The following is a 26,167-nucleotide window of genomic DNA, read 5'->3' as shown; positions in this document are numbered from 1 at the left end:
TGTATTGTTTTGTTTTTTTAACACTATAATTGATTCTTTATTGCACATATTGCTGTTTAACAATTAAACTTGGTGTACAGCATTTCATCAAGTTTCCCTGTTAAATTACCACTGAATACCCAGGGATAATATTCAGTAAAATTAACTAATAAATTACATTGGTTTAATTCACATATTAAACTATTATTATAGTTGTTACAAATAGTCTTTGCATCTTCACAAAAAGTATTTTTTGATATATTCATAAACAAATATCTACACAATAATATTTTTACGGAAATTGATCATTCATCCGGAATGACTTTTTGGGTTCTTTTATTAACTAATCAAAAACGAATTGCGGTCAAGTGACCTCACACGACTTTTCTGTTCCTCGTGTTGGGACAATATTTTTTGAAGTGTTTCGAGAATTTGGATTATTAATTTCTATGTGGTTTTAAAAGCTTTGAATAATATTGCGAAAAGGTAAGTTGGAGTGTAAATATATTTTTCATAGTTGCACTTTATTAAATTTGTTATTGATTTGACCCAGATAAATACCGTGTCGTGACCTTTACCTGACAAATTTTGTAAACAATGCATACAGATGTAGCGTACAAGTGTCGAAATACCTATATATTGACAAAGACACACACACACACACACACCTACATATTCATTTATATCTGAATTACCCACATTAACATTCATACATTGCAGTAATAATTACTGAACAAACAAACTTCTGCACATACAGTCGTACTTGTTCAGTGTCACATGATACATTTTACAAACAAATTTCTTTCAATAACTTTCATACATACTCATACTTTAGGAATGGCAATTATAGATAATTACTTGTATAGTACATTTATAATAAAGGGGAAAAAATCACATACAATCACACATAATCTAGATCTATAGAATCTGTTTTTTTTTTATACATGTAGCTTAAGTTAACTATAAAATGACTTCATTATTATTCTTCAAAATATTCAACACCTTTGTTAATAAACTGCTGATCTCTATATTGGTCATACTATATAGTTCTACAGTATTTTCTACCTCATATTCAAAATTTTTTAATGTGTCTACTGCTTTGGTTTTTTTATTGGAAACATAATGTGTTTTATAGATTGAAAAGAACATTAAGCTAAGCAAATGATTTAGCGCATAATATGCATCGTCATGAATTTTGTATCCTATAACCAACGAATGAAGACTTATTACATGTTCGCCTATGAAGACTTTTTTGAGTAAAACTTTCATTGATTTCCAGAATGTTTTATGATATGAACATGTAATGAAAAAATGATTATAATTATCCATTTCATTGCAATATGAACACAAATTGTTTTGTGAAATTTTCCACTGAAAAAGCAGTACCTCATTTGGCAAAATAAAGTGCATTAATTTCCACCTTAACATTTTTATTTTATTATCTTTAAGATATTCAAAATTAAATTTAATAGAGTCTTTAAATTCATTTATTAGTCTCCCTTTGCTTAAGACTCTTTCCCATTTCAAAAATCCTATTGGTATTTCTGTTTTTGACACACTTAATACTAAATTGTATATGTTTTTAGCATTAATAGTTAGAACATCATTACAATCTCTTAGTTTAGTTTTTGTTCGGTTGATGTGGACTTTTGTTTTGAATGATTCTTCTGATTTTAATTTGTCTGTCCATTGCTTTGGTATAGATTTGTTTAGTTTTGAGTATTCAGAAATCCAATTCCTTTTATTTCTTAATTTTGAAGTAATCATTTCTTCTGATATATTTCCTCTTTTATCTATTATGTCATTTATATATAGTATGTTACTATCAATCCAGTTATCAAAGAACAAACATTTTCCTTGAAATTTTATGAATTTATTTCCCCATATAACTTGTTTTCTGATTTCTAAATAATTATCGATTTGATCATGATGATTGTTTTCACAATTATTTACATTTATCCATGTTTTTATCATCTCTTGAGAGAAGGTTGGTGTACTGTTCTATATGTTTTTATCTAGCAATTTTGTGTTATTTACATTCATCTTGAAAATAAGAAGGTTTTTTCCGAACTTGTTAAGGTATAGTTTTGATAATACAGACCAATTTGCATTTTCTGATTCTAATATTTTTATAATCCATTTTAAATGTATAGATTTTATATAGGATTCTATATCAATCATTTTTAACCCCCCTTCTGCGAAGTTTTTTGTTATTATTGACCTTTTTATTTTATCTTTTCCTCCATTCCAAATGAATTTATATAAGATTTTATTTATATTTTGTAGATTTTCTTTAGTAATGATACTGTTAGCAGCAATGTAGGTTATATTTGGTAGAAGAAGAGCTTTTACTACTAATATTTTTCCAAGTAGTGTTAACTTTCTTTTTGCCCATCTTTCTACAAGTTTCGTTAATTTGTCCAACACTTTTTCAATATTTAATGTTTGACACTCTTTTTTGTCATACCCAAAATATATTCCAAGGCTTTTGATTGGTTTGTCGGTCCAATTTATATTTTCATATTTATCTTTTGAACTTTTTAGTCGTCCTAACCATACCCCTTCCGTTTTATTTCTATTAAGCTTAAGTCCTGAAAAACTTCCAAAGGTTTTAATTATACTGAGAGCTAAACTTATTTCTTTCCTTGACTGAAGAAAAAGTGTTGTATCGTCAGCTAATTGACAAATTTTTAAATTACAAGATTTTCCATCTAATGTAATTTTTATACCTTTAAAGTCTTTATTACTTCTAAGTCTTATTGCCATTAATTCTACTGTTATAACAAAAAGTAACGCTGAAATCGGACACCCTTGTCGTATTCCTCGATATATTTTGAACGGACCTGAGACCCACCCATTATTTAAGATACATCCCTTAATGTCGTTATACATAGTTTCAACCCATCTGATAAAGCTACTTTTAAATCCAAACCGTTTCAGTGTTTCCGTCATGAAAGTCCATTCTAGTGAGTCAAAAATTGTTTGTATTGTTAACAAGTAACAATTTTTATTCGGAATGTCAAAATTGGGGAAAGGGGCGGTATCGTAGTTAGAATATTTGGAACATTATTGTGAGACGAATATTCTGTTAAGGTCGACCAACTCCTGATGACGTCCTTTAAATTTGCGAATAGACAATTTAAATATACACACTTAGAATTCTTGGTTTCATATTTCCTTCTAAGCAGCAAACCTTTATAAAACAAATCATGATAAAGAATACAAGCAACGGTATATCGTTATACAAACGACCATCATTGTCAAAGTATAGATGTAACTTAAGATATATGAGGAAGTCTTAACTGTTTCTGATGTATTCCTTATTTTATTTCCGGTAGCATTCATGCCATAAATATGTAGTGATATTCCTGACTTTGTAAAGGCATATATAGTTCATGGAAGTAATTACAATTGAGTTTTAATTGTTTGTATCTGATAAATGTGATATCCTGTAGTGAATTGTACTATAAATTACAGGATGCGCTTGTCTGTAGAATTTCCTGTATGATATTAAACCAATTTAAGTCCTGATCAATGTAAATGTAATTGAAGTTCATTGAACTTGTGTCCGATTTCTAGACTTTCAACTGCACCGCCACGCTGAAAACTGGATTTTAACGTGCTAGTTTAAAGGGTAACAATCAACAGGATAACATTATTAGTTACATGCTGTGTTTCGTGACCAAAAACAATATATGGGGTCAGTAAATTCCATATGGGGTGAGAGCGAAGCACACCGTGTAACGAATTTATCTTACCGGCTATCTTCATATGTGGTGTTTTGACTAGCGGCCTATCAAAGTGAGCAAGTCTTCAAAACTTAGTATTAAGATTCAACTACCATTTGTCTATACAGAAAATATGCCAACAATATCAACTTTTAAGCCTTAATTTTATTGTATAAATGTATTTTAATCGTTCTTAACGTGTATCAATTTCTTCGTCAGTTGAATCCTTTCAGATTTCTTTTTTGTTTGTTTTGAAAGGGAAGTAACTCCATTTTGTCAACAATAACAACTTGTCAGCTTATGTTTTATGAACTTATTTCAACCTTGCATCATAAATTTCTTCGTCTGTTGAATCCTCTCAGATTATTCCTCAACACCGTGTTGTTTTTATAAAGGATTGTGGCATCTTTTTTTGTTCGAAAGGGAAGTAACTCCTTATTAACTCCATATGGTAACTAACCATGTATGAAAACTAACCATGTATGATAACTAACCATGTATGATAACCAACACTATATTTTTAGGACACCCTATATCAAATTTACTTTTTTAAATTGTTATTTGGAAGGAGAGTTTTCTCATTGGCACTCACACCACATCTTCCTATTTCTATATAGTCAACACGTGTAGTTCTTTAACCAATCATATCTCTATAAATCTACAGGAGGTAAGATCAGTTAGTTTTACATAACATATATAGAAGATGTGGTATGAGTGCCAATGAGAAAACTCCCCATCCAAGTAACAATTTATAAAGGTAAAGCAGTATAGGTCAAGTTACGATCTTCAACACGGAGCCTTGGCTCACACCGAACAGTAAGCGTTAAATGGCCTCAAACAATTACTAGTGTAAAAACATTCAAACGGAAAAACCAACGGTCTAATCTATAAAAAAAAGAGAAACGAGAAACACTCATAAACTTCGTAAATACATGTATAATAAACAGATTAATACATTATTTTGACTCCGGGTCGACAGCTTCTACAATGATTCATTATAACCACATAACATTGGGGGGACAGAAAATACCAGTTATGAAATATGTGGTTTAACCAAGCATGAGTCTTTGAGGTGAACACATTACTACGAGACCACATGAACCGTATGACCGTAATATACATAGGAAGATGTGGTATGAGTGCCAATGAGGCAACTATCTATCCAAGTCACAATGTATTAAAGTATAAATAATTATAGGTCGAGTTACACATTCGATTAGGAAGCTGAACAATAAGTCGATTACCTTAAACATTATAACTATGATAGCAATATCGATAGACCTATTGAAAAATTATGATGTTACTGTAATAATTATAATTTTCAAACAATTAATATGTGATCGTACTTTTTCACATTGTGACGCTATTAATAAGAAACCGATTTAAATTGATTACATACATTGTAAATCTAATCATATTCGTTTTTAAAAAGTAGTTCAGTAGTTTATACTAATACCAAAGTGGTATATTTTTAAAATGTTTACAATTGTATAGGCTAATAAGTATTCTACATTTCAAATTCATATTTGCTGCTCTCCAAAGACAGGGACACAAGTAATGAAGTTGCAAGTGCAAGCTAAAGCAAATACAACTGAACTTAAATAATAGTCTTATGCAATAGTTGCTGCGCTCCTTGCATTGGTTAGGACGTTGTTTCTGAATAAAATATTCTATATCATTATACTTCATGTTAAGATAACAATTTACAGCAAATAATCAACCAGTGTTCAGGTCACGTTGAACTGTTATCAATTCTACAAAATATCCCTTATAAATGACCGCCATATTCGCGATACATTTTTTTACTGAATAACAAAATATAGGTAGTTAAGTTTAGTTTCAGACATGTGTTTTGCCCCAAATATTTATTCTAAGATTGAATCAGGTTTTTTATAACATTTGCGTTGATATGTTATGCAAAAGATTATTTCTAAATTTTCTTTATATCTTTATATATTTTTTCAACTTAATGTGTTCGAAACTCTGGTAAATAAAAAAATATTTAAAATACTTTAATTTTAATAGTATCATACTATTATATATACTACTGGAAATTTATTAAACAGGAAAAAAATACCTTTTCCATACACATTGTTCTGTATAATTCCGCAACAAAGTATAAGCAAAACAAACCCAAAATCAGTCTATACTTTTCATTTCGTCGAGTGAATGTAATTTCTAATTGTATTAAATCAATTAATAAGGAAGTAAATAACATTACACAAATAATGATAATTAGTATTAATCTGGTGATATATTGAAGTTCAGTGCATGTGTTTCATACAGAATTAAAAATAAGCGCAATAAATCAAGATTATAATAATCATGAGAACTATAATAGAAAGACGACAACTACATATCATTCTAACATTATCATTTAGATCTTCCTATAGAGTTTCTTTTTCGTTCCGAACTGGTCTGTCTACACCTTTATGAGTAATTATCATAACTTTTTTTCTATTTTGCCTATTGTTGTCATTTTGTTTAGTTTCATTTGTTACCTATTCTGACATCGGACTCAGACTTCTTTTGAACTGGGTTTTACTGTGCGTTTTGTTGTGTGTTTGTTTTTCTACATTTGTTAGAGCTATACGGGGAAAGTTTGAATCATGTTTAAGCCCGCCGCATTTTTACGCCTGTCCCACTTCAGGAGCCTCTGGCCTTTGCTAGTCTTGTATGATTTTCAATTTAAGTTTCTTGTGTATATTTCGGAGTAACGAATGACGTCCATGTTCACTGAACTAGTATACATATTTGTTAAGGAGCCAGCTGAAGCACGCCTCCGGGTGCGGGAATTTCTCGCTGCATTGAAGACCCATTGGTGGCCTTCGGCTGTTGTCTGCTCTTTGGTCTGGTTGTTGTCTTCCATTCTCAATTTTATTAGATAAATAGAAACTTTGAATAGCAAGACTTCATGTGTAAACAAGACCAAACATCAATAATCATCAGTAAACTACTGTAAGGAAGTATTACCTATGAATGACGTTTGTATCACAGTTGTGTGTTTTGTGCAAAGACTATTATAAAATCAAGAAAAATTTCAAGCAGCAAAAATGATCAGCAAAGGAAAATCTGAAAAGAAGTCACTTAGCTAATTTCGTCAGTAAACGCCCAGAGCAAGAAGTCAATTAGTATCACCTTACTAAGGAATTCTCAATGAATCATATATATTTTTTTGCAAACATTAAAGTAGAGAGAAACTGAAAAAAAATGATTGTGTAGTCATGTACAATAATTATTCTAGTATATAGTGTATCATAGTGGACATTGTTGAATAAGTCCATCGATCCAGGAAAGCGTTACTGGCTGTCTAGTGACTGTTGTTTAAATCGTTTTACTCGAGTTTATTTAACAGTCAAATACAAATCTTTGATATGTCTAAACGATTTACGGTCGTTTGCCATTAAATACCTAATTATTACATTAGATGTGTGTTTCATTATAATACGTTATTTTGATTTGCTAACAGCAATAAACATTCCTCATTCCACAATAAAGTGCACAGACAAGAAAAACTTGATAGTAATCATGTTTTCAAAATCATAGCGAAAAAATGTAACTATATGTATTGAATGCTTCTTTCAGTAATTTCATAGGGTTGTGAAAACATTGACCGTGTGTGCATTTTTAGAATGCAGCGCTTCCGAGCTTCATACAAAATGTACCTCAGTCAACACTTTTTACGACCCAGTGAATTTCAAAAAAGAAGCATTAATTTCTTACTTGCATCTGCCATGTCTGTAATTTTAAAATTTTCAAAATAAATATAATACATTTAAATGATTGTGATGACTATATTATCTTGAAATACACAGAATATATATTTGTGTCACAAATAGTTTATCGTACATGTCATACAAGTAGAGTGATTTTCATCATTGTGCCAAATAACGCTGCACCTCTTCATCCGAGACTTCGTCAATGCGATAAGGGAATTCAGGCCATTTCTTAAATTTTACCAAATCTTTTGAATATTTATCAAAAAAATTTACTTTATCCTTTGATATTGCTAAGAAGTCACATTGCTGATACACAAGTATTACACCCCAACTGTGACCACAAATATTCCCAAATACTCTTTCCGTTTTCTTTATCGTGTCAAATTTTGTTATCTTTTTTAGAGGTTCGCGTCTTATTTTTGTCAAAATTGTTTTGTCATATACTATAAAGATTTTCCTTTTAATGTGCCTGATGTATTGACCATCAGTTACTGGTTTTCCGCAGAACTTGCAATTAACTGTGAATGCACCAATTGTTTTACTGTCCGCTTGACGCTGTTGGAGTAGTCGTTCCTGAACTTCGGAAGCATATATCCCTCGTTCTGCTATTGCTATATGTGCAGTTAGATCAAGGTCAATTACTTGTCCAATGGCTTCCTTCATGTAGTATTGTCTTAATATATTTTTTGTTTCCCTTTCAAAATCTTCAGTTGACGCCAAAATGACCTCCTTTCCTTTTTTGTCTCTAATCCTTCCTAATAATTGAAAATAAAATACTATTATGTTAAGCACGTCATTCGAGTAAAAAATAAAAGAAAATTATCACTCCTAAAAATTCTGACTTGAGTTTTAAAAAATCATTTATATGAATTACAACCATTTTGAAATCTTTGCAGGATGTTGTGTCCAATTTTAGTATGACATGTTTGTTTTGCTATGTAAACGTGATAAAATTCTCGATACGTATATACTTATCACAGACTCAGATGTGTAAATACATATGGCTATCATTATTTACTTTCCACGTCAATCCACTTGTATCGTAAGCTTTGTGCAAAAACTTAGTGGATTTCGTTGTGTTCAACTTGAAATTGAAAAAGTAACTACAGAACCGTTGTTCCTATTCTAATGCATAACAAACAAGAATGTGTACCAAGTACACGGATGCCCCATATGCACCATTATTTTCTATGTTCAGTAAACCCTGAAAATGGGATAACATTTCTAATTTGACAGATTATATCATAGGGAACTAAGTTTCAAGTTGATTGGACTTCAACTTCATCAAAAACTACCTTGACCAAAAACTTTAACCTGAAACTTGCACTATCATTTTCTATGTTCAGTGGACCATGCAATTTGGGTCAAAACTCTAATTTGGCGTTAAAAGTAGAAAGATCATATCATAGGAAACATATATACTAAGTTTCAAGTTGATTGGGCTTCAACTTCATCAAAAACTACCTCGTCCAAAAACTTTAACCTGAAGCGGAACGAACGGACGAACGAACAAACAAACAGACGCACAGACAAGAAAACATAATGCCCATAAATACGGCATGAAAAGAATTATTGCATAAGATCTCAAAAATTGTATAAAATCAAGGTAAAATTATATTCCTAAAATATGAAAAGCGGGTTCATGTAATGTCAAAACAAAATAATACCCCAAGCTGAAGATCATTCCGTTACGTTCATTTTTCATCAGGAAGATGGCTATTGTTATCTTATAGTTCGTTTCTGTGTGTGTTGAATTTTAATGTTTCTGTTGTTTCGTTGTTCTCCCTTTATATTTGATGTGTTTCCCTCAGGTTTGGTTTGTAACCCGGATTTGATTTTTCTTAATCGATTTATGAATTTCAAAAAGTGGTATAGAACTGTTGACTTTTTCAATGTTATGTGAATTCATACATTCATTTGGTTTCAACAAGTCAACATGGCTGCAAGTCAACTATTTACTTCATATACGTACATTTGACTGTAAATAAAAGCCAACGAAAAAACATTGCGTTCAGAATCCAAAGGATTGAATACATATTTTCTAGTTGTTTTTTAATATCGTTGTTGTGTTATTAGAATCGAAATAATTCATGCGGCCCATAGATGTGTTATCATTTTCATTTGGCTTGGGCGTTTTATTCGTTATTTTTATCCCTGGCTAAAACTCGAAATAAAATTCGAATATAAAGGACCAGGTCATGTAAACATTTCCAACAAGTCTTGTTTGCATAAATCATATCTTAAAGTAATCGATAATTTTGACGAGGACTTTCGACCAAATGGTTTCCAAATCAATTTGGATATTCCTCTTATATTATTTGACAAGATATGGTAGTAAGGTGCAGTACTATGAAGTTTTACAAATGAATGTAAAGAATAGATAATAATGAACCCTCAAAAATAAGGAATAGAGTATAATGGGCAAAAAGTATAAAGAAAACAGAAAAATGGGCAAAAGGTATTAGAAACAGAGAAAAGTTGCCTAAAAAATATAGAATACAGAAATGATGGACCAACATCCAGACGCATACCCGACACTCAGATCTATAGAACTGCACAACGCTGTAAGTAGTTTGGACGTTGAAATTAGACAAAGAGACCCTAAATCTTGTTTTACGTGTCAAATTAAGATTGCCAATACAATGAATTCAACAGATCATCCGGAAACGAAAGTAAAACCAAACTGACTGAATTTATCCTGACATTTAATTGTAAATTAATACAAAATTAATTAAATAAACACATTTGTTTATGTTATTTTTATTCTATTATGAAATTTAAATTTTATTCATATCTGAAAATTCCTGCTTTCAGTTGTAACTATGAAACTATGATATTATTCAGTGCTTTTCGTTCCGGTGAACATTATTTTTATATAGTATGTGAAGTCACCTTTGCTTTTTTAGATTTTCAGTTTGTTTTTGTTAGGCGTATTATTATTTTAAGTAGCTGCTTGTGAATTTTAAAATCCATTTGTCTTAGTTTGATAATAAAACATGTAATGCATCTATCAATTCAATGCTCAATTAGGTGTACGCTTTAGTCAAACTCTTTAGTATACAGAATTTTAAATATTACCTCTCATTTGATAGCTACTAATTTCATCTACTCTAAATTTGTATCTGATCATCAAATTGCATTGTGGGATGTCAAGTCCTTCGCATGCAACAGACGTTGCAACGATGCACAAATGTTCTCCTTCTCTAAAACGTTCCATAACTTCAAGTTGTTCATCGGTGTGAAGGCCTGAAAGTTAACATGCATTGATTAAGCTCATTTGTTTTCCTGCAAAGTAAGTATAATTATCGACTTCTAGGAGTCGATATTAAGAATTGAACGATGGACAGTCAGTGCGTGAATTTTTCTTGCTACCTGATTGGAAGATATTACGAGACGTGAATAATCAAAGTTTATTGATTGGTTAGGACAATCCAAACCTAGTAAATGTCCTTCAATCCCGTAGAGTATCGGATTTGTCCTCTCTATTGTAGCAATTAGATTTTGCCTGGTCATTAATCATGCATATTCATGATATTGGTACACAGGTAACTTTTATCTATAAATAGTCTAATCTTCTGGAGTTCGGTAAACAGCAACGTTAACGATATATACAACTTCATAACGTGTGACCTCACGTGTGTGGTAAAATTTGTTGATGGATGCACGTTGCTATTCTAGTAAATGAAAAAATCTACAAAGCGAGAGCACTTTCCATTTTCCATTGTCGACTTAGCCCTTTTTGAAAGTCTAATGCTTGTCGTGTATATAGTATAGACATGATTCTGCTTTAATTGTATTCATTACATGTTCTAATGTCAGATTCACAGGGTAGGCGGTATACTCCTGTTTTTAATCAATCATGGAAATAGTCAATAAGTGGAAACAGCTTCTCATCGATGTTAACGACTGTTAAACAGTAAAAACGAATGGCGTCTTATGTAAAAACATGACTAAGATTGTAAGGGTATTATGTCAAATAGATATCTGCAGGTTTGGATGTTACATTTCTATTCTACTTTCTGTCTGTTCTTCTTCATTTTAAGAACAGATGTGTATGAAACGGGCAATGAAACAATGCACGAAATATCATACATTGACATATATCCCGTATTGACGAATGGTTGTTAGCGTTAACCCCAGTAAGTTAACCAGCAAGCAAAACACTTTATTTTAAAACAACAACTTTACCTGCTTTATCTTTTGATTTTGTTCCTCCAGTTAAATGAGTTGCCTTTAGACACTCTGGTAGTCTCTTTGCTAAAGCTTTCGCAGATGCTCTTGTTTTAACGAAAACAAGAAATCTTGAATTCTCCTTCAATATTTCATATTCCTTCAGAAGTGCACTAATGATTTCATTAACGTCGGGGTTACCTTCAACTTCATTCCTCAACTCCACAAGGAGTGATGTTACATCTACAACAAAACCAGAAAATTTTACCAATAATTGTTTGTACACTGACACTCAAGAATTACCGTTAAAAATTTAATACACGTGAATGCTATCGCGAAACAGAATATAAGATCAAACAAATAGTAAACTTTCAAATAAATACAACACTGAAAAAACATTGTAAATTTTATTTCGTAAATTGATGGAGTATGACAATCATTTTTAAAGAATAAAAGGTGAATGCTAGTTGTGTATATAGAGGAATAATAGGTGAAGAATCCAAATACTGTTTACATACCGTTTTTAAATATATCTTTATTAACAGAATAAGCTTACCTTTTAGTGCCTCTATAATTTGTCTTTCTTCTATAGTATTTGCTTGTTGGCTTTCATAAGAAAACATTTCATATGCCTCAGTAAGCAAGTCGGTGACATTTTCAATTTCAAGTAATGAATTCATTTCCAGACATTCTACGTATAACTGCAATATAGTGTTTCACATAAAATTATCGAGAATGAACAGTTCTTATCCTTACTGAGTTTTGGGTTTAGTCAAATATGTGTATAGTGGTGGCACGGGATACTTCTGAATATTAGAAATAAAGATAAAAAAAAACCAAAGTTACATTCATCTCATATTTTTTGTTTAAGGTGGTACCTAACACTTTCAATAAAATCAATTTGGCTCGTTTAATTTCATAAAATATTGACAAAGTATTTACTTTGACCCTTTGACAAAAATATAAAAATTTCAAAAATTTGAACCAACCATTTTATCAGAAAAATTACACTAGTTGTATAGCAGTTTGACACACACTATTTTTTTTTATCATTGAGAAGCTTTATATTCCTTTAACAACGAAAAGTTATTAAAACGTTCAGCTGATTTTACAGAGTTATCTCCCTGTAAAGTAATATTCGCAAAATTGTTTTACATGTAGAGCAAATAACTAAAATGTGTGTTTGCTGTTTCAGCAGTTAACCTGTACATGATTTTAAATTTCTACTGTCTTATTCTATATTTTTTTCACTGACTTCCAACACATTTCGGCTGTAAACTAGGTTCGCATTAAACAGTTTGCCACCTTCAACAGTTTCAGGAGCTTGCAACTGCCTTGTTGCTCCCAGTTCTGTTCCTACGGTATGATATATATATTGCATGTGTCTTTTCTTGTATAATTTTTCATATTTATTTTTATTGTAATGTTATCATTTACTAAGATGTATTGTCTTGTATAAACAAGGTATTTTATAGTATTTCCATACACTTGGGTTGCTTCTGTTGTATGGACGGTATACTAACGTTTTCACGATAACTGCTGTATGTGTTCTCCTAGTTAAGTACGAACTACTTAACTTTCAATAGTGATGAAACAACCTTCAGTTATATTAGAGGGGTTCGTGTAACTCAGTTTGATTAATTTAGTGTTTTTGTCTGATGTTCGTTTTCGGAGATACTGTGTTGTTTAACTCTTTCCTTTGTCTTACGCTAATTTATTACCACTCGTTATCTTCCTCTTTTTCATATGCAATAAATATTTATGCGGACCAGCTTTATTTTAACATGTCAATGTACCTCTAAAATTCGAAGACAAAGGTGTATAAGACGGGGTACATCTGCATCTTTTAACATCACGCTTTCTGTTTTTCGTTTTGTTTCACTTATCCACTGTACATATTTTTTCTCTGATTTAACAAACGGTGGCATTCCTAGGGCAGATAACAGAGTCTTCGTGTCGATGCCATTTTCCATCAAAAATGAAGTCACTAAAAAATTACATACAGTTGACGGAAAGCATTCATTTTAATCTAACATAGTATACTGATACCTTAAAGAAAATGTTTTATTTATTATTGTGTTTTAAGTATAAAAATTATGCAAAATTATTTCCTATTCACAGTTTACTTATTAAGAGAATAGCTAGAGTCTAGTTGTAAGAATCTACATTTCAAAAGAAAATCAATTTGAATAAGCAGATATCCATTTTGCATTTAAACTGTACAACTTTAGATGCCATGTTTGTACAGCTCTTTAAAGTAGTAGTTACACTATATCGTACCTCTCCTGTTTCTAAACACACCCTCAACATGTGTTATGGCTTTAAGAAGGATGCCTTGAACAGGGTCGTGTAGCCTGTCCGCTGAACGAATTTGTACTTAAGTAATATGAAATATAGAAAACAGTTGCACCTTTATATGTAATCATAATAACACATGCGTCTCTTGGTATAGTTACGCGTCATCTATACAATGTTTAACACGAGTGTATCGGTGATCAGCCGATAAGAGAGTTTCAATGAAGGCTAAAAATCATCCTATTGAGCTAAAGATTGTTCGTTCCAAATTCCTTTTTCGATTTGACTTTACGTTTTTTTTGTATAAGGTCTTCACAGTTTGTGTGAAGTTTGTTTTCAAATTTCAAACATTTTTTTCATGGGAATCATTGAAAAAAATATTTGTTGTTAGTTTGATATCTCTGGTAATAATCATAACTTTATGTTTCAGTTGATACATGTCATTTATAAACTCGATTTCATAAAAATGTTGGAAAAAATGTTGCTATTTCATCTAACATAAGTGTTGTTTATTTGGACATAAAAGAAACCAGCCCCCCAACGTACACACGAAATATAATTCATTCAAAGAAAAAGCATTAAAGTACATGTATTAAAATACAATTATATAATATGACATTAAAAAACTTAAATATATGCACATAATTTATGTTTACCTTTTGATGGGGTTGATGAATATTCTAACAGTTCTTGTTCATTTTTCTGGACAACTGACAGCTTGAAAACATCCATATTTGCCATCAGGCTTTTCAAATGTTGGACAGCAGAAAATCCACCGTCAGCCCTATTCGTTCCAGGGGAAGCAGTAAGACCTAATACCTGTAATGTTAAAGGGTTTTTAGTTGTCATATTCAAGTACACCAATTTGACTCAAATACTAATTTATATAAAAACAAAACGTTATCCAAATTATAAAAGATTAAAATAAACTATTCACGTTGAATATACTCGGTAGTATGTATCAGCATTTCATGTGTATTTTAGTCTAGACGCAATCTGATTTAACATTGACTGTTAAAGACTGCGGACGGTAATTTAACCCGATATGTTAACAGCTTGAATTAGATAGCTGACACTTCTAATTGGATTTGTATAGGTCTGCTTAATTTCATGTAACATTTTTATCATCGTGTCTACATGTGTAAGAGAATATGTTTTTTGTAGATTTAAGCAGTCAAACAAATTGTTACCCCTTGTATCATTTTCAATTTTGGCATTCTTTAACTTTTAATATCTGAACACGCCTGGCTTATGCGTTAATCATATATAGCTAAGGATTAAATTGAATGTTACAGGAAAAATAATTTAATAAGGTTGAATTATTCACTTACAAGTGAATAATTAGTATGCTATGTTTCTTGGATAATTTTGACAAAAATGAACCAAACAGGTTTATCATTTCACTATTTCTCTTTTTTAATGATTTAACTAATAAACCATAAAAAATTGTAGTATTATCTTGTACATTTTGTACCTAATGGTTCTTTAACTAGTAGTCTGGTGATATAGGAGATAACTCTTTACGGCGTTTGCAAAAGACGAAAAAAAAGAAAAGTAACTAGGGTGAATTATTGTTTATATAAAACATATTAATCCATTTTACCACCTCCACCCTACATTTTCGTCTCAATATGCAATTTACTGACAATTTGATTGGAATTCTTTTGTTTTGAATTCTTGTCAATCATCATTTTAGAAGTATTTCTGTAAAAATATATCTAAGAAAATCAGTTCCACAGTTATTATTACAAACCTGTGGTATCTTGCCGGACTCGGATTCAAACTTGTGTTTCCTGTAGTAATTCATAACTTCGTTGAATGGGTTTCCTCGCATCACATGATGACATTCGTCTAGAACAACCAGTGTGAACGTATCCATCGAAATTTTATTCTTTGACTTTTCGTCCAGGTGATTACAAAGGGATTTTGGAGTACAGAAAAGTAATGATACACGTTGTACAATACTTGGAAAGGGTTCACATTCCCCTTCTAAACTTGCATCCCATTTATAAATCTTTCCCTAAACAAAATTATGCATGTTATAATATTCAATACATAGATCAATATCATGATTTTTTTAATCTGATTTTTCATTCTTTATATTGACTGAATTATATCAGTGTTTTTCTCACTTACAAGCACTGAGTCGATACCACTTCTGTTGAATTAATGATCACCGATGATACCACCAGCGCAATAGTCAGTGATTTGGTAGTGACACCAATTATGTCAGTATGTAAATTCGCTATTCTTTTTAGTCCATTTTATTTTTGTCGTTACATGTAAGCTTTTGACGTTTTCTAATTTTTGATACATCTCATGCTTTCATATGTTTAAGTTTAAACGTCCATCGTGTATAAAGTGTTATTTCACAACTTATGTATAATTGATTCTTTTAAGCATAATCAGCATTTCATACAAGTTTATACCATTCAGAATCAATTAATAATACACATTCTCATACCTGAAAATTTAAATCTTTAAAAGTCTTGCATGCTCTGTTGTATTGTTGTTCTAACAAAACATTGGTCTTGTTTATAAAAACGACTTTACCTACAATAGGAAGATTTTTTTTATGTTTGTTGCATTTAAATGAACAAGTGCGAACATATAATTTTAATTAGAAATAGTAGTGATCATGTGCCATAGTTTTAATTTATACTGAAAACTGATACAGTTAATAATTTTTTCGAAATGCATAACCTGTTCAAACACTGTTTATTACCTAACGCAAACATTATTTTGTTAATTATTGATATGTTTAAAATGATGTATCGCATTTAATTTTCAAATATTTTGGCCGCGAGCATTGCTGAATAGACCAGGGAGACATTGATCGTCGAAATGCGCATCTGGTGTAGAAAAAATTAGTACTGTTTATGTTGTTTAAAATAGTGTATCTCATTTAATTTTCAAATATGTTGGCCGCGAGAATTGCTGAACAAACCATAGCAACATTATTTGTCAAAATGCGAATCATGTGCAGAAAAATTGGTACCTTTTCTGTTGTCATTACCTTCCGGGTTCTTAATAAGATGATCCTCAATTATATGGTAAGCAACATAAGTCTTTCCTGCATTGGTTCCAGAACAAATAATAGTGTTTTGACCTGTCAAAGCTATCTCAGCCAGTTCTTCTTGGTATTTTCGCAGTTTAATTAAACTTGGCTTCCTTTCTATTGACCCAAATAGAACAAAACATAAGTTTATATAAATCGCATAGCAAGTATTGAGCAATATATATGCAATACCATAAACTGTCTGAAATCCTATTGGTTGCTGTCTCACTAACGCATACACCATATGTCAATTTCACAGAAACAACAGTATAGTATCTGTAAGACCTGGCCATTCAAGTTGATATATATCTTTTTTTCTATAAACGACAGCTTAAATGCAAATCATTATCTAGAATTTTATGCTTTGTGTACAACTTTTTTTCTTGGTATCTCACTCACTATCTGTAACTGAATGTCAATATACCATATATATGAAAGCCAGAATAGAAACAAAAATATGTTCTAAATAATTTTCCTATAACTCCTTCTAATAATTCATGACTGAAAAAAAATCCAAACTCCAAAAAAAAAATCCATAAAAACTGACAGAACGAAACCAAATGATATCAAAATCAACGGATAAAGTAGAAAAACAACCTATCATATTCCTGACTTGGCGACCTGTGGTTGATTTCCGTTTTTTGATCGATTTGTTGTCTCTTTGACAAATTTCCCGTTTACATTCTCAAGTTTATTGGTAAAGGCTTTTCCGACAAAAAAAAAATGGATTTAAATGTATTTTATTTCAATACGGTACATTGTATATGATGAAAATGCAATTTGCTCTGTATTATTGCAGTTTAACTTTAACTGTTTGGATTCGAGTGGCACAGATTTATAGCCTTATGTTTACGAAATAGGCGTCAGCCATATGAAGTGATACATGTATGCCTGGTATCTTTAATGCCTTTTTACAACCACAGGAGTATCAATGTCGACACTCCGGTGCAAACACGAAAGGTCATTCCTTGTTGTAATTTTCATCAAATTCAATATTCATAAAAATGTAATCGCCGCAAAAGAAACTAGTTGCTTGCTCTATCAAACAAAATAGATAGCCTTGTACAGAATTGTTATCACTGTTTCGACAAAATCAACTTAGCAGATTCATGATATTAATCCCCCCCCCAAAAAAAAAAAGACGCTATTGTAGTGTACTTTTAAGTTTTGTGTTCTTATCATTTAAAACTTTTATTGTTCAATTAAATGTAAAAATTAAAGAGCTTTTGTGAATAAAATCGTTCAATTATGCATTCGCTAAGGATAGTATGCACAAAATATTATCATTGGGGCATGAACTGGCACATTCAACAAACCTGTGATAGAAAGCACACAACTTCGTGTTTCACTTCCAAGTTTAAGGGTATATGTGCCTCTATCTTCTAATGAAGATTTTGGAATAACGTGCTTGTAGACCTGAACATATATTCCATCGATAATGTTATTGGAACATTCCTGACTGTTTTTCCTGTCGTATAAAATTTCTTCGTTATTCTTCGACCATTCTGCTATATATTTACATCCACTAGCAACGCATTGTAAAGTTACTGTATTGCCTTCAACACATGTGGTGTCTTGTAGAGTTTTGATGAAAACAACTGCAAACGGTATACAATATTATTTAATAAAAAAAATCTAGTCTACTATAGGCAGTTAATATAGAACAATGTAAAAATAATCCTCGACGAAAAGTTAACATTACACTGTTCATGCTGTCGATTACTACTTAAAGGTTCCTTTTGTGTGCATCCGCAAATCAGATTGTTCACGTTTGTCAAATGATTGGTCTTGAGGATACTTGATGAATACGATTTTTACATACCCCCATTTCGACTCTGCCGTTAAGGATAATCTACTCATTATTCAGATCAAAGGTCATGGGACGATTTTAATGATGCATGCTATCAATGAATTGCCAGTTAATTAAATTATGAAATTGTCATGACACGTTTGAAAAACGCATTTTCTCAGGTAAAAATGATAAAAAAAAATCATATATTAATTGTGAAGTTGATACCAAATATTTATCAACAAGGTCTCGGTATCTTAAGAAAAAGACAAAAAAGACGACACTTTCTTTGACATTCCCCTGGTTCATCAACTTTATGCTCAGATAGTGGTGACGTTTTATTACGTCTGATTAGCAGCTGCCTGCTATTAAATACCGAATAAGTTGGAAATTAATATCCCATATGCAGGTGAAGTTGGTATATTGCTTTTAAATTTTAAAAGTTGTGGCTATTCTGTTCGTGTGATTTTAGCTTTGTGTTCTCAAATACTTGTTGTTGTTGGCTTTTATACATTTCAGTTCCGGGCGTAACGGTGAAATTTAATTCAGAATAAAACGTTTTTCTACATGTACCGGATATCATTTATCATACGTTGAAAAAATACCCCCAATAAAAACAAATGTAATCCAAGCACAAACAATGATAGCCATGGCTATATAATTTGACACAATTGATATACACAAAAATGGTTTACACGCAAGAACATGAATATAAAAATAAATAACAAAGAAAAAGCTTCATAGAAAAAAACAACATATGTTGACTTTTTTTATCTTAAAATTCATAAACTTTGATTATAAAATGATGTCTTGTGTACCTGTAAATGACTTCATATTATAACTTCAAATTGATTATACGGACTACCCTTATGGGCAATTTAAAACAGAAAACACAAGAACATATTATAAAACGTCAAATACAGTCTCACGATGACAAAATGGTTATGTGACAACTAATCAGGAGATCACGCGTTTCAAAATTTGTATCTTTATCCGTTCTGGTCTATTTCTTCAAATATTGAAACTAAGATACAGCTGGACAAGGCAACGTAGAAAACTAGACTGAGAAACATGAACCATGCAAACCAAAATCTGTGGGTCATTCCCTGTGGTCTCGAAGGATTACCAAATCTTCATCTATTATATATCACAACCCCGAATAAAATAAAACTAACAAAATTCAAATACGGTTGCAAAAAAGAAATAAAACCTTAATCAAGGTTGGAAAGGATTAAAAACTGTTCACATTATTTCAGCTGACAATACATAACCTCATAAAAAGAGTATTAACATTTCTGATTTGCTCGTTTGGTTTGTGTATTGTACAACCTATGTTTTAACTAACCTAGTCACCTATGGTATGGAGCATTCAAATTGTTATACATGTACTTACCATTTTCATTTTCCTGCTTTTCCGATATACCAATTGCTGTAGAACAAAAACGAAAGCATGATCACTGAGTTTGAACTAGTACTTAGAACTTTAATTATGTTAGTGAAATGTCTTTTAACGGTAGTAACTTGTCATCTATATATACAGTTAATGGTGTTTTCTTTTTATAAGTAAGAAGTGCCATTTTATGGCAATTTACATGGATAGTTTGTGACACCTTTTACACTATAAACATTATATATTATTTTAAGTACCCCGACAATCTTGATATCATTGGATACACAATATGAAAGTGAACATTGTTAATTATCATGTTCATTCAGTAACAGTTATTTTCAATTTCATTGAATACTGATAATTCTTTTATTTGGAAGTTATTAGAATGTATAATAGTCCATTTTTTTGGCTTTTAATTGTTTTAAGTCATGTGTGCTGTTAATATTATTAATACAAGATGTGATAATATGATTGTGTGTTTACATTTTATACACTACAACAAGACACTGTATTAAAACAAATCTGTTCAATAAATAAAAGTAAATTATATATAATAATCAATGTAGATGGTGTTTGTTTCTTTGTCATAATGATGCATTTATTTTAAAACTTACCCGCAAGGTGCTCCTTTAATTGAGAAATTTGGTCTTCATACTCTAAACTTCTCTGTCGCCATTCTTTTATGTCTTCCAAGTATTTTCGTTCTGTCTCTTCGTCCATACAGCAAGTTCGTAGATCTTCAAACTCCGTAACAAATTCATTGTTCTTTTTATTACAGATAACCTGTAATCTACCTGCAATTCCTCTAAACTCGTCAAAATAGTTCTTTAATTCCTGGTCACTGACCTCTGTGTTTCCCCTGTGTATGATTTTATTTCTTGTTCTACGACATCTCTCTAAGTCATCCCCTGTGTTCGTTTCATGTGGTAGTGGGTCAATTTTATCATCCCATTTTCTAGTTGGCATTAGTGTAGTATAGTGGACATTTCGTAAGATAGTATAAATAAGAGGAACATCAAAATTCCTGAATGATGCTGTGGTTACCGCTTCATTGATTTTTGTCCAGTCTGCCGATTTGAGGAAATATTTATACAGTTGATAATTTCCTTTGCATGTGGAATATATATGCAATGGGTTTTCATAACGGAACAATACTTCCTGTAGAAACCTTGGTAACAGGTTTTGAGTAGCATGGCCAAGACGTGCATAGTGTGTTTTATTAGTAACCCTAGAACTAACAATCGAGGTCATACTAATTTTTAAACATCATTTATCCTGAAAACGCAAACCTGTGAAAGAAAAATTTTATCCAAGATAGCAGGGTGATAATCTTGTGACCAGACGTATGTGTTTTTTTTGTTTTTACATAAAACATAAAACTCCAAAAAGGCGTACAAATCGAATCTGTTGGAAGCTCAAATCGATTTCAAAGCTGAAGAGCAAATATGGCTATATTTGGTAGATGGATAAATGAATCATGTGATAACTGAAAAAAGTCTACATTGCATGTTCCATGGTTTTCAGTATTGATATATATCTGATACAGGTAGACATATAATACTAGCTTTTACATTAGCTGTGTTTGGCAAAACTTTAAGGAATGTTTGGTCTCAGTACACTTCAACTTCGTACTTTATTTAGGCTTTTCACCTTGTTTGATTCGAGCGTCACTATTGAGTTCGTTGTAGACGACACACTCGTCTAGCAAAAATACATAAATCCAATCTAGGTATCTAGGATGAGTTTATTTATTTATCTAGTATGTTTTCAATTATATCGGATCCGTGGAAACCTAACTTCCAAATCTGATAAGTTCTCTATCTCTAATTCATATTAAATATATTACATAACAAGAACATCTTGCTGTTACCCCTAATATTTTTTGAAGAAATTTTTTAATTCAATATATAACTTTATTCTTTAAAAAAACATTGAGCGCATTACATGTATAAAGTAATATCAGCGGGAGAAAAAATAAAGCTTTCGGACATATACACAACGCAGACCGTGAATAGGACCCCAAAATTATCCACGAACTTAAAGTAATCAGGAATTCAAACATGACCGTTCATAGATGCAGGATAACAGAACTTTGTATGTGCGCAAGTACAAATGACATAAACATTGATTTCTTTCTAATGTGTGTAGACTGTAATCTATTTCCTGCATGACCAGATATTTCTCATATCACATTGAACATGTTGATATAAGAAATTGAGATATGACTAAGTATAAATGCGAAAAAAAATTTGGTGCCTGCAATGTGTTACTAAATTACGACGTTTTTATTTGTTATACTAGAACACATCCTGCGACATCGCACGTCCGTGAGTGAATTAGGCGATACCTATGCCTTATGTTTAGCCTGAATTTTTTATATTCGTCTCTGATTGTAGTGTGAAATTGATAGCAACTATTATTATTTAATTTCAATAATAAGAAAATAATTGAAATTAAATACATGTACATGTAGAAGGAGTTGCTATCAAGCAACTGTATACAAATGTACAAGTCTTTGGAGGTTTAGCTAGCTTTAAACCACATTTAATCTACCCTTTTCTTCATAGGGAAATGCCTCAACAAAATTGGTTCTCCATTTACAGAACTTAAAGAATAATGGGTAATTGCATTGTTCGTACTCTAATTTTACAAGACTGGTTATATTTATAGAAGTCAAAAAGGGGAATTGGATGAATCGTTGTTACGTAACCGAACCAGATGGTATCTGACTTGCGCTATTATTTATATTATTATTATGGTATAAAACCATTTAAATATGAATAGTCGGTTTAGACTCAAGTTTGTTGATAACGTGCAATGCCCAAGTAAAAATATATTATATAGTTGGAAACCCAATTTCTTGCATTTGTGATAATTGCAACAAATATTGGATTGTAATACTGACATATTCCAGCGACTTGATCCTACCACTCATTATATAGTTAAGCCCAGCACCACCCAACCCCCAACATTGAACCCGTGTGATCTAATCCATTTAACGATTTGACGTGTGTGTATTTACAGAAAACCGGTTTAAAACGAAAGTGAAAGTATTTACATGACTGTTTTTTTTTCTATTCAATTCTTAATTTGATATATATAACTATTTTTCTGCATTTGAAAATTATACAAGTATATTATACATGCGTACGATTCCTTACTTTACAACCTATAATATCTACCACATGATAAAGTACTCACAGTAATAATATTTCCCTATATGCATACTTGATTATCGATCGTTGTTGTCGTTACCATTATAAGAAATCACGTGGTTTAAAGTTTCACATGCATTCAACATTATTTTCTGTACACATGTACATTTTGAACCTAAATATATATAATGTAAAAATCCGCCAACTATGATACTAATTATTTTGTGCTTTTGAAAACGAGACTGTTTGTTGTTGCGTTTTTTTAACGTTCAGCGACAGATATTTCGTACATTGTAAAGTTCAGAACGAAACTTCAAATAATTAACAATGTTATACATACAAATAGGTAAACCGGTCACAGGCACTCATCTTTGTTCTTATAAACATCTTTACATTACGGCTATATAGGTTTAAAAAAAAGAGACTAGTGGAATTCTGAAAGATTCCGCTATCCTGTACGTGTAGTGGACCGGCATCAAACATCTGTTGAGATGTGCTAAGTGCGAGATGAAGAGCCTCCTAATGGGCCTCGATGAAGGGTAAGAAATTAAAATGCATTGCCAGAAAGTAAATACAAGAAATACAAGATTCTAATACTAAAGAGTTGAGAGCCGAAGAATGGTGGACTTTACCAAACAAAAAGACCAACAAAACCTTTTTTTAAAAAGAAAAATAAAACTCTATATACATAGTCGGGGGTCTGTATGTTAATTACAAACTAGAGGCTCTAAAGAGCCTGTGTCGCTCACCTTGGTCTATGTGAATATTAAACAATGGACACAGATGGATTCATGACAAAATTGTGTTTTGGTGATGGTGATGTGTTTGTAGATCTTACTTAACTAAACATTCTTACTGCTTACAATTATCTCTATCTATAACAGTACTTTCTGTGGAAAATGTTATTGAAAATATTCAAATTTTAAGAAAATTGTTAAAAATTGACTATGAAGGGCAATAACTCCTTAGGGGGTCAATTGACTATTTTGGTCATACTGACTTATTTTTAGTTCTTACTTTGCTGTACATTATTGCTGTTTACAGTTTATCTCTATCTATAATAATATTCAAGATAATAACAAAAAAAAACAGCAAAATTTTCTCAAAATTACCAATTCAGGGGCAGCAACCTAACAACCGATTATTCGATTCATCTGAAAATTCTAGGGCAGATAGATCGTGACCTGATCAACAATTTACTTCCAATCATATTTGCTCTTAATGCTTTGGTTTTTAAGTTATAAGCCAAAAACTGTATTTTACCCCCATGTTCTATTTTTAGCCATGGCGGCCATCTTGGTTTGTTGGCCGAGTTACCGGACACATTTTTTTAACTAGATACCCCAATGATGATTATGGCTAAGTTTGGTTAAATTTGGCCCAGTTGTTTCAGAGGAGAAGATTTTTCTAAAAGATTACTAAGATTTACGAAAAATGGTTAAAAATTGACTATAAAGGGCAATAACTCCTAAAGTAGTCAACTGACCAGTTTCGTCATGTTGACCTATTTGTAGATCTTACTTTGCTAAAAATTATTGCTGTTTACAGTTTATCTCTATCTATAATAATATTCAAGATAATAACCAAAAACAGCAAAATTTCCTTAAAATTACCATTTCAGGGGCAGCAACCCAACAACGAAATGTCCGATTCATCTGAAAATGTCAGGGCAGATAGATCTTGACCTGATGAACAATAATACCCATGTCAGATTTGCTCTAAATGCTTTGGTTTTTGCGTTATAAGCCAAAAACTGCATTTTACCCCTATGTTCTATTTTTAGCTATGGCGGCCATCTTGGTTGGTTGGCCGGGTCACCGGACACATTTTTTTAACTAGATACCCAAATGATGATTATTGCCAAGTTTGGTTAAATTTGGCCCAGTAGTTTTAAAAGAGAAGATTTTTGTAAAAGTTAACGACGACGGACGACGCCGGACGCCGGACGCAAAGTGATGGGAAAAGCTCACTTGGCCCTTCGGGCCAGGTGAGCTAAAAAGACTTAGGCTCCGATGGAGAAAGAGAACATACTAAAAGGAGAAAAAAATAATTGAAATTTATAGGTAAAAAATTTAAGTATAGAGATAATGGGACTGAAATTTAAAGAAAAGAAAATAAGTATAAACATCAATAACATCAATAACAAACAATGATGTGTCCATATTTAACGGATGCCCCACTCGCAGTATCATTTTCCATGTGAAATTGGGGTCATAACTTTAATTTGAAATTAAAATTAGAAAGATAATATCATAGGGAACATGTGTACTAAGTTTCAAGTTGATGTGACTTCAACCTCATCAAAAACTACCTTGACCAAAAACTTTAACCAAAACTAAAACCTGAACTTTGCACTTTTATTTTCTATGTTCAGTGGACAGTGAAATTGGGGTCAAAACTTTAATTTGGCATTAAAATTAGAAATATTATATCATGGGGAGCATGTGTACTAAGTTTCAAGTTGATGTGACTTCAACTTCATCAAAAACTACCTTGACCAAAAACTGTCACCAAAACTTTAACCTGAACTTTGCACTTTCATTTTCTATGTTCAGTGGACAGTGAAATTGGGGTCAAAACTTTAATTTGGCATTAAAATTAGAAATATTATATCATGGGGAGCATGTGTACTAAGTTTCAAGTTGATGTGACTACAACTTCATCAAAAACTACCTTGACCAAAAACTTTAACCAAAACTTTAACCTGAAATTTGCACTATCACTTTCTTTGTTCAGTGGACCGTGAATTTGGGGTCAACACTTTAATTTGGCATTAAAATTAGAAAAATTACTTTACTTAGTATATCATGGGGAACATGTGTACTAAGTTTCAAGTTGATTGGACTTCAACTTTATCAAAAACTACCTTGACTAAAAACTTTAA

At 31.5% G+C, this 26,167-nt stretch overlaps 1 protein-coding gene across 1 annotated transcript; it reads right to left on the bottom strand.

The window, feature by feature from the left end:
* Nucleotides 1-6,918: 6,918 nt before the first annotated feature.
* On the bottom strand, nucleotides 6,919-23,396 carry LOC139527899 (ATP-dependent RNA helicase DHX58-like). Its single transcript, XM_071323574.1, has 14 exons — nucleotides 23,330-23,396; nucleotides 20,743-21,417; nucleotides 20,132-20,167; nucleotides 18,266-18,547; nucleotides 16,908-17,066; nucleotides 16,356-16,444; nucleotides 15,645-15,911; nucleotides 14,548-14,710; nucleotides 13,877-13,972; nucleotides 13,393-13,583; nucleotides 12,153-12,297; nucleotides 11,615-11,839; nucleotides 10,505-10,672; nucleotides 6,919-8,181 (listed from the first exon to the last, which is right to left on the bottom strand). The coding sequence occupies exons 2-14, from the start codon at nucleotides 21,377-21,379 to the stop codon at nucleotides 7,583-7,585; spliced, it is 3,057 nt and encodes a 1,018-aa protein (XP_071179675.1). The 5' UTR covers nucleotides 21,380-21,417; nucleotides 23,330-23,396; the 3' UTR covers nucleotides 6,919-7,582.
* Nucleotides 23,397-26,167: the final 2,771 nt, after the last annotated feature.

Source organism: Mytilus edulis, chromosome 6 (genome assembly GCF_963676685.1).
Source record: "Mytilus edulis chromosome 6, xbMytEdul2.2, whole genome shotgun sequence".
NCBI classification, from domain to species: domain Eukaryota; kingdom Metazoa; phylum Mollusca; class Bivalvia; order Mytilida; family Mytilidae; genus Mytilus; species Mytilus edulis.
The sequence above is the reverse complement of the archived record's forward strand: the minus strand, read 5'-3'. Positions and strand labels throughout refer to the sequence as shown.

Excerpts from the sequence above, each read along its gene's own strand:
- LOC139527899 (XM_071323574.1), bottom strand. The coding sequence starts at position 21,379 with ATGACCTCGATTGTTAGTTCTAGGGTTACTAATAAAACACACTATGCA. Across the intron at positions 17,067-18,265 it reads TTGTGTGCTTTCTATCACAG|AAAGGAAGCCAAGTTTAATT; the intron begins GTTTGTTGAATG and ends TTGGGTCAATAG. Across the intron at positions 8,182-10,504 it reads TAGTAGCTATCAAATGAGAG|GAAGGATTAGAGACAAAAAA; the intron begins GTAATATTTAAA and ends TTCAATTATTAG.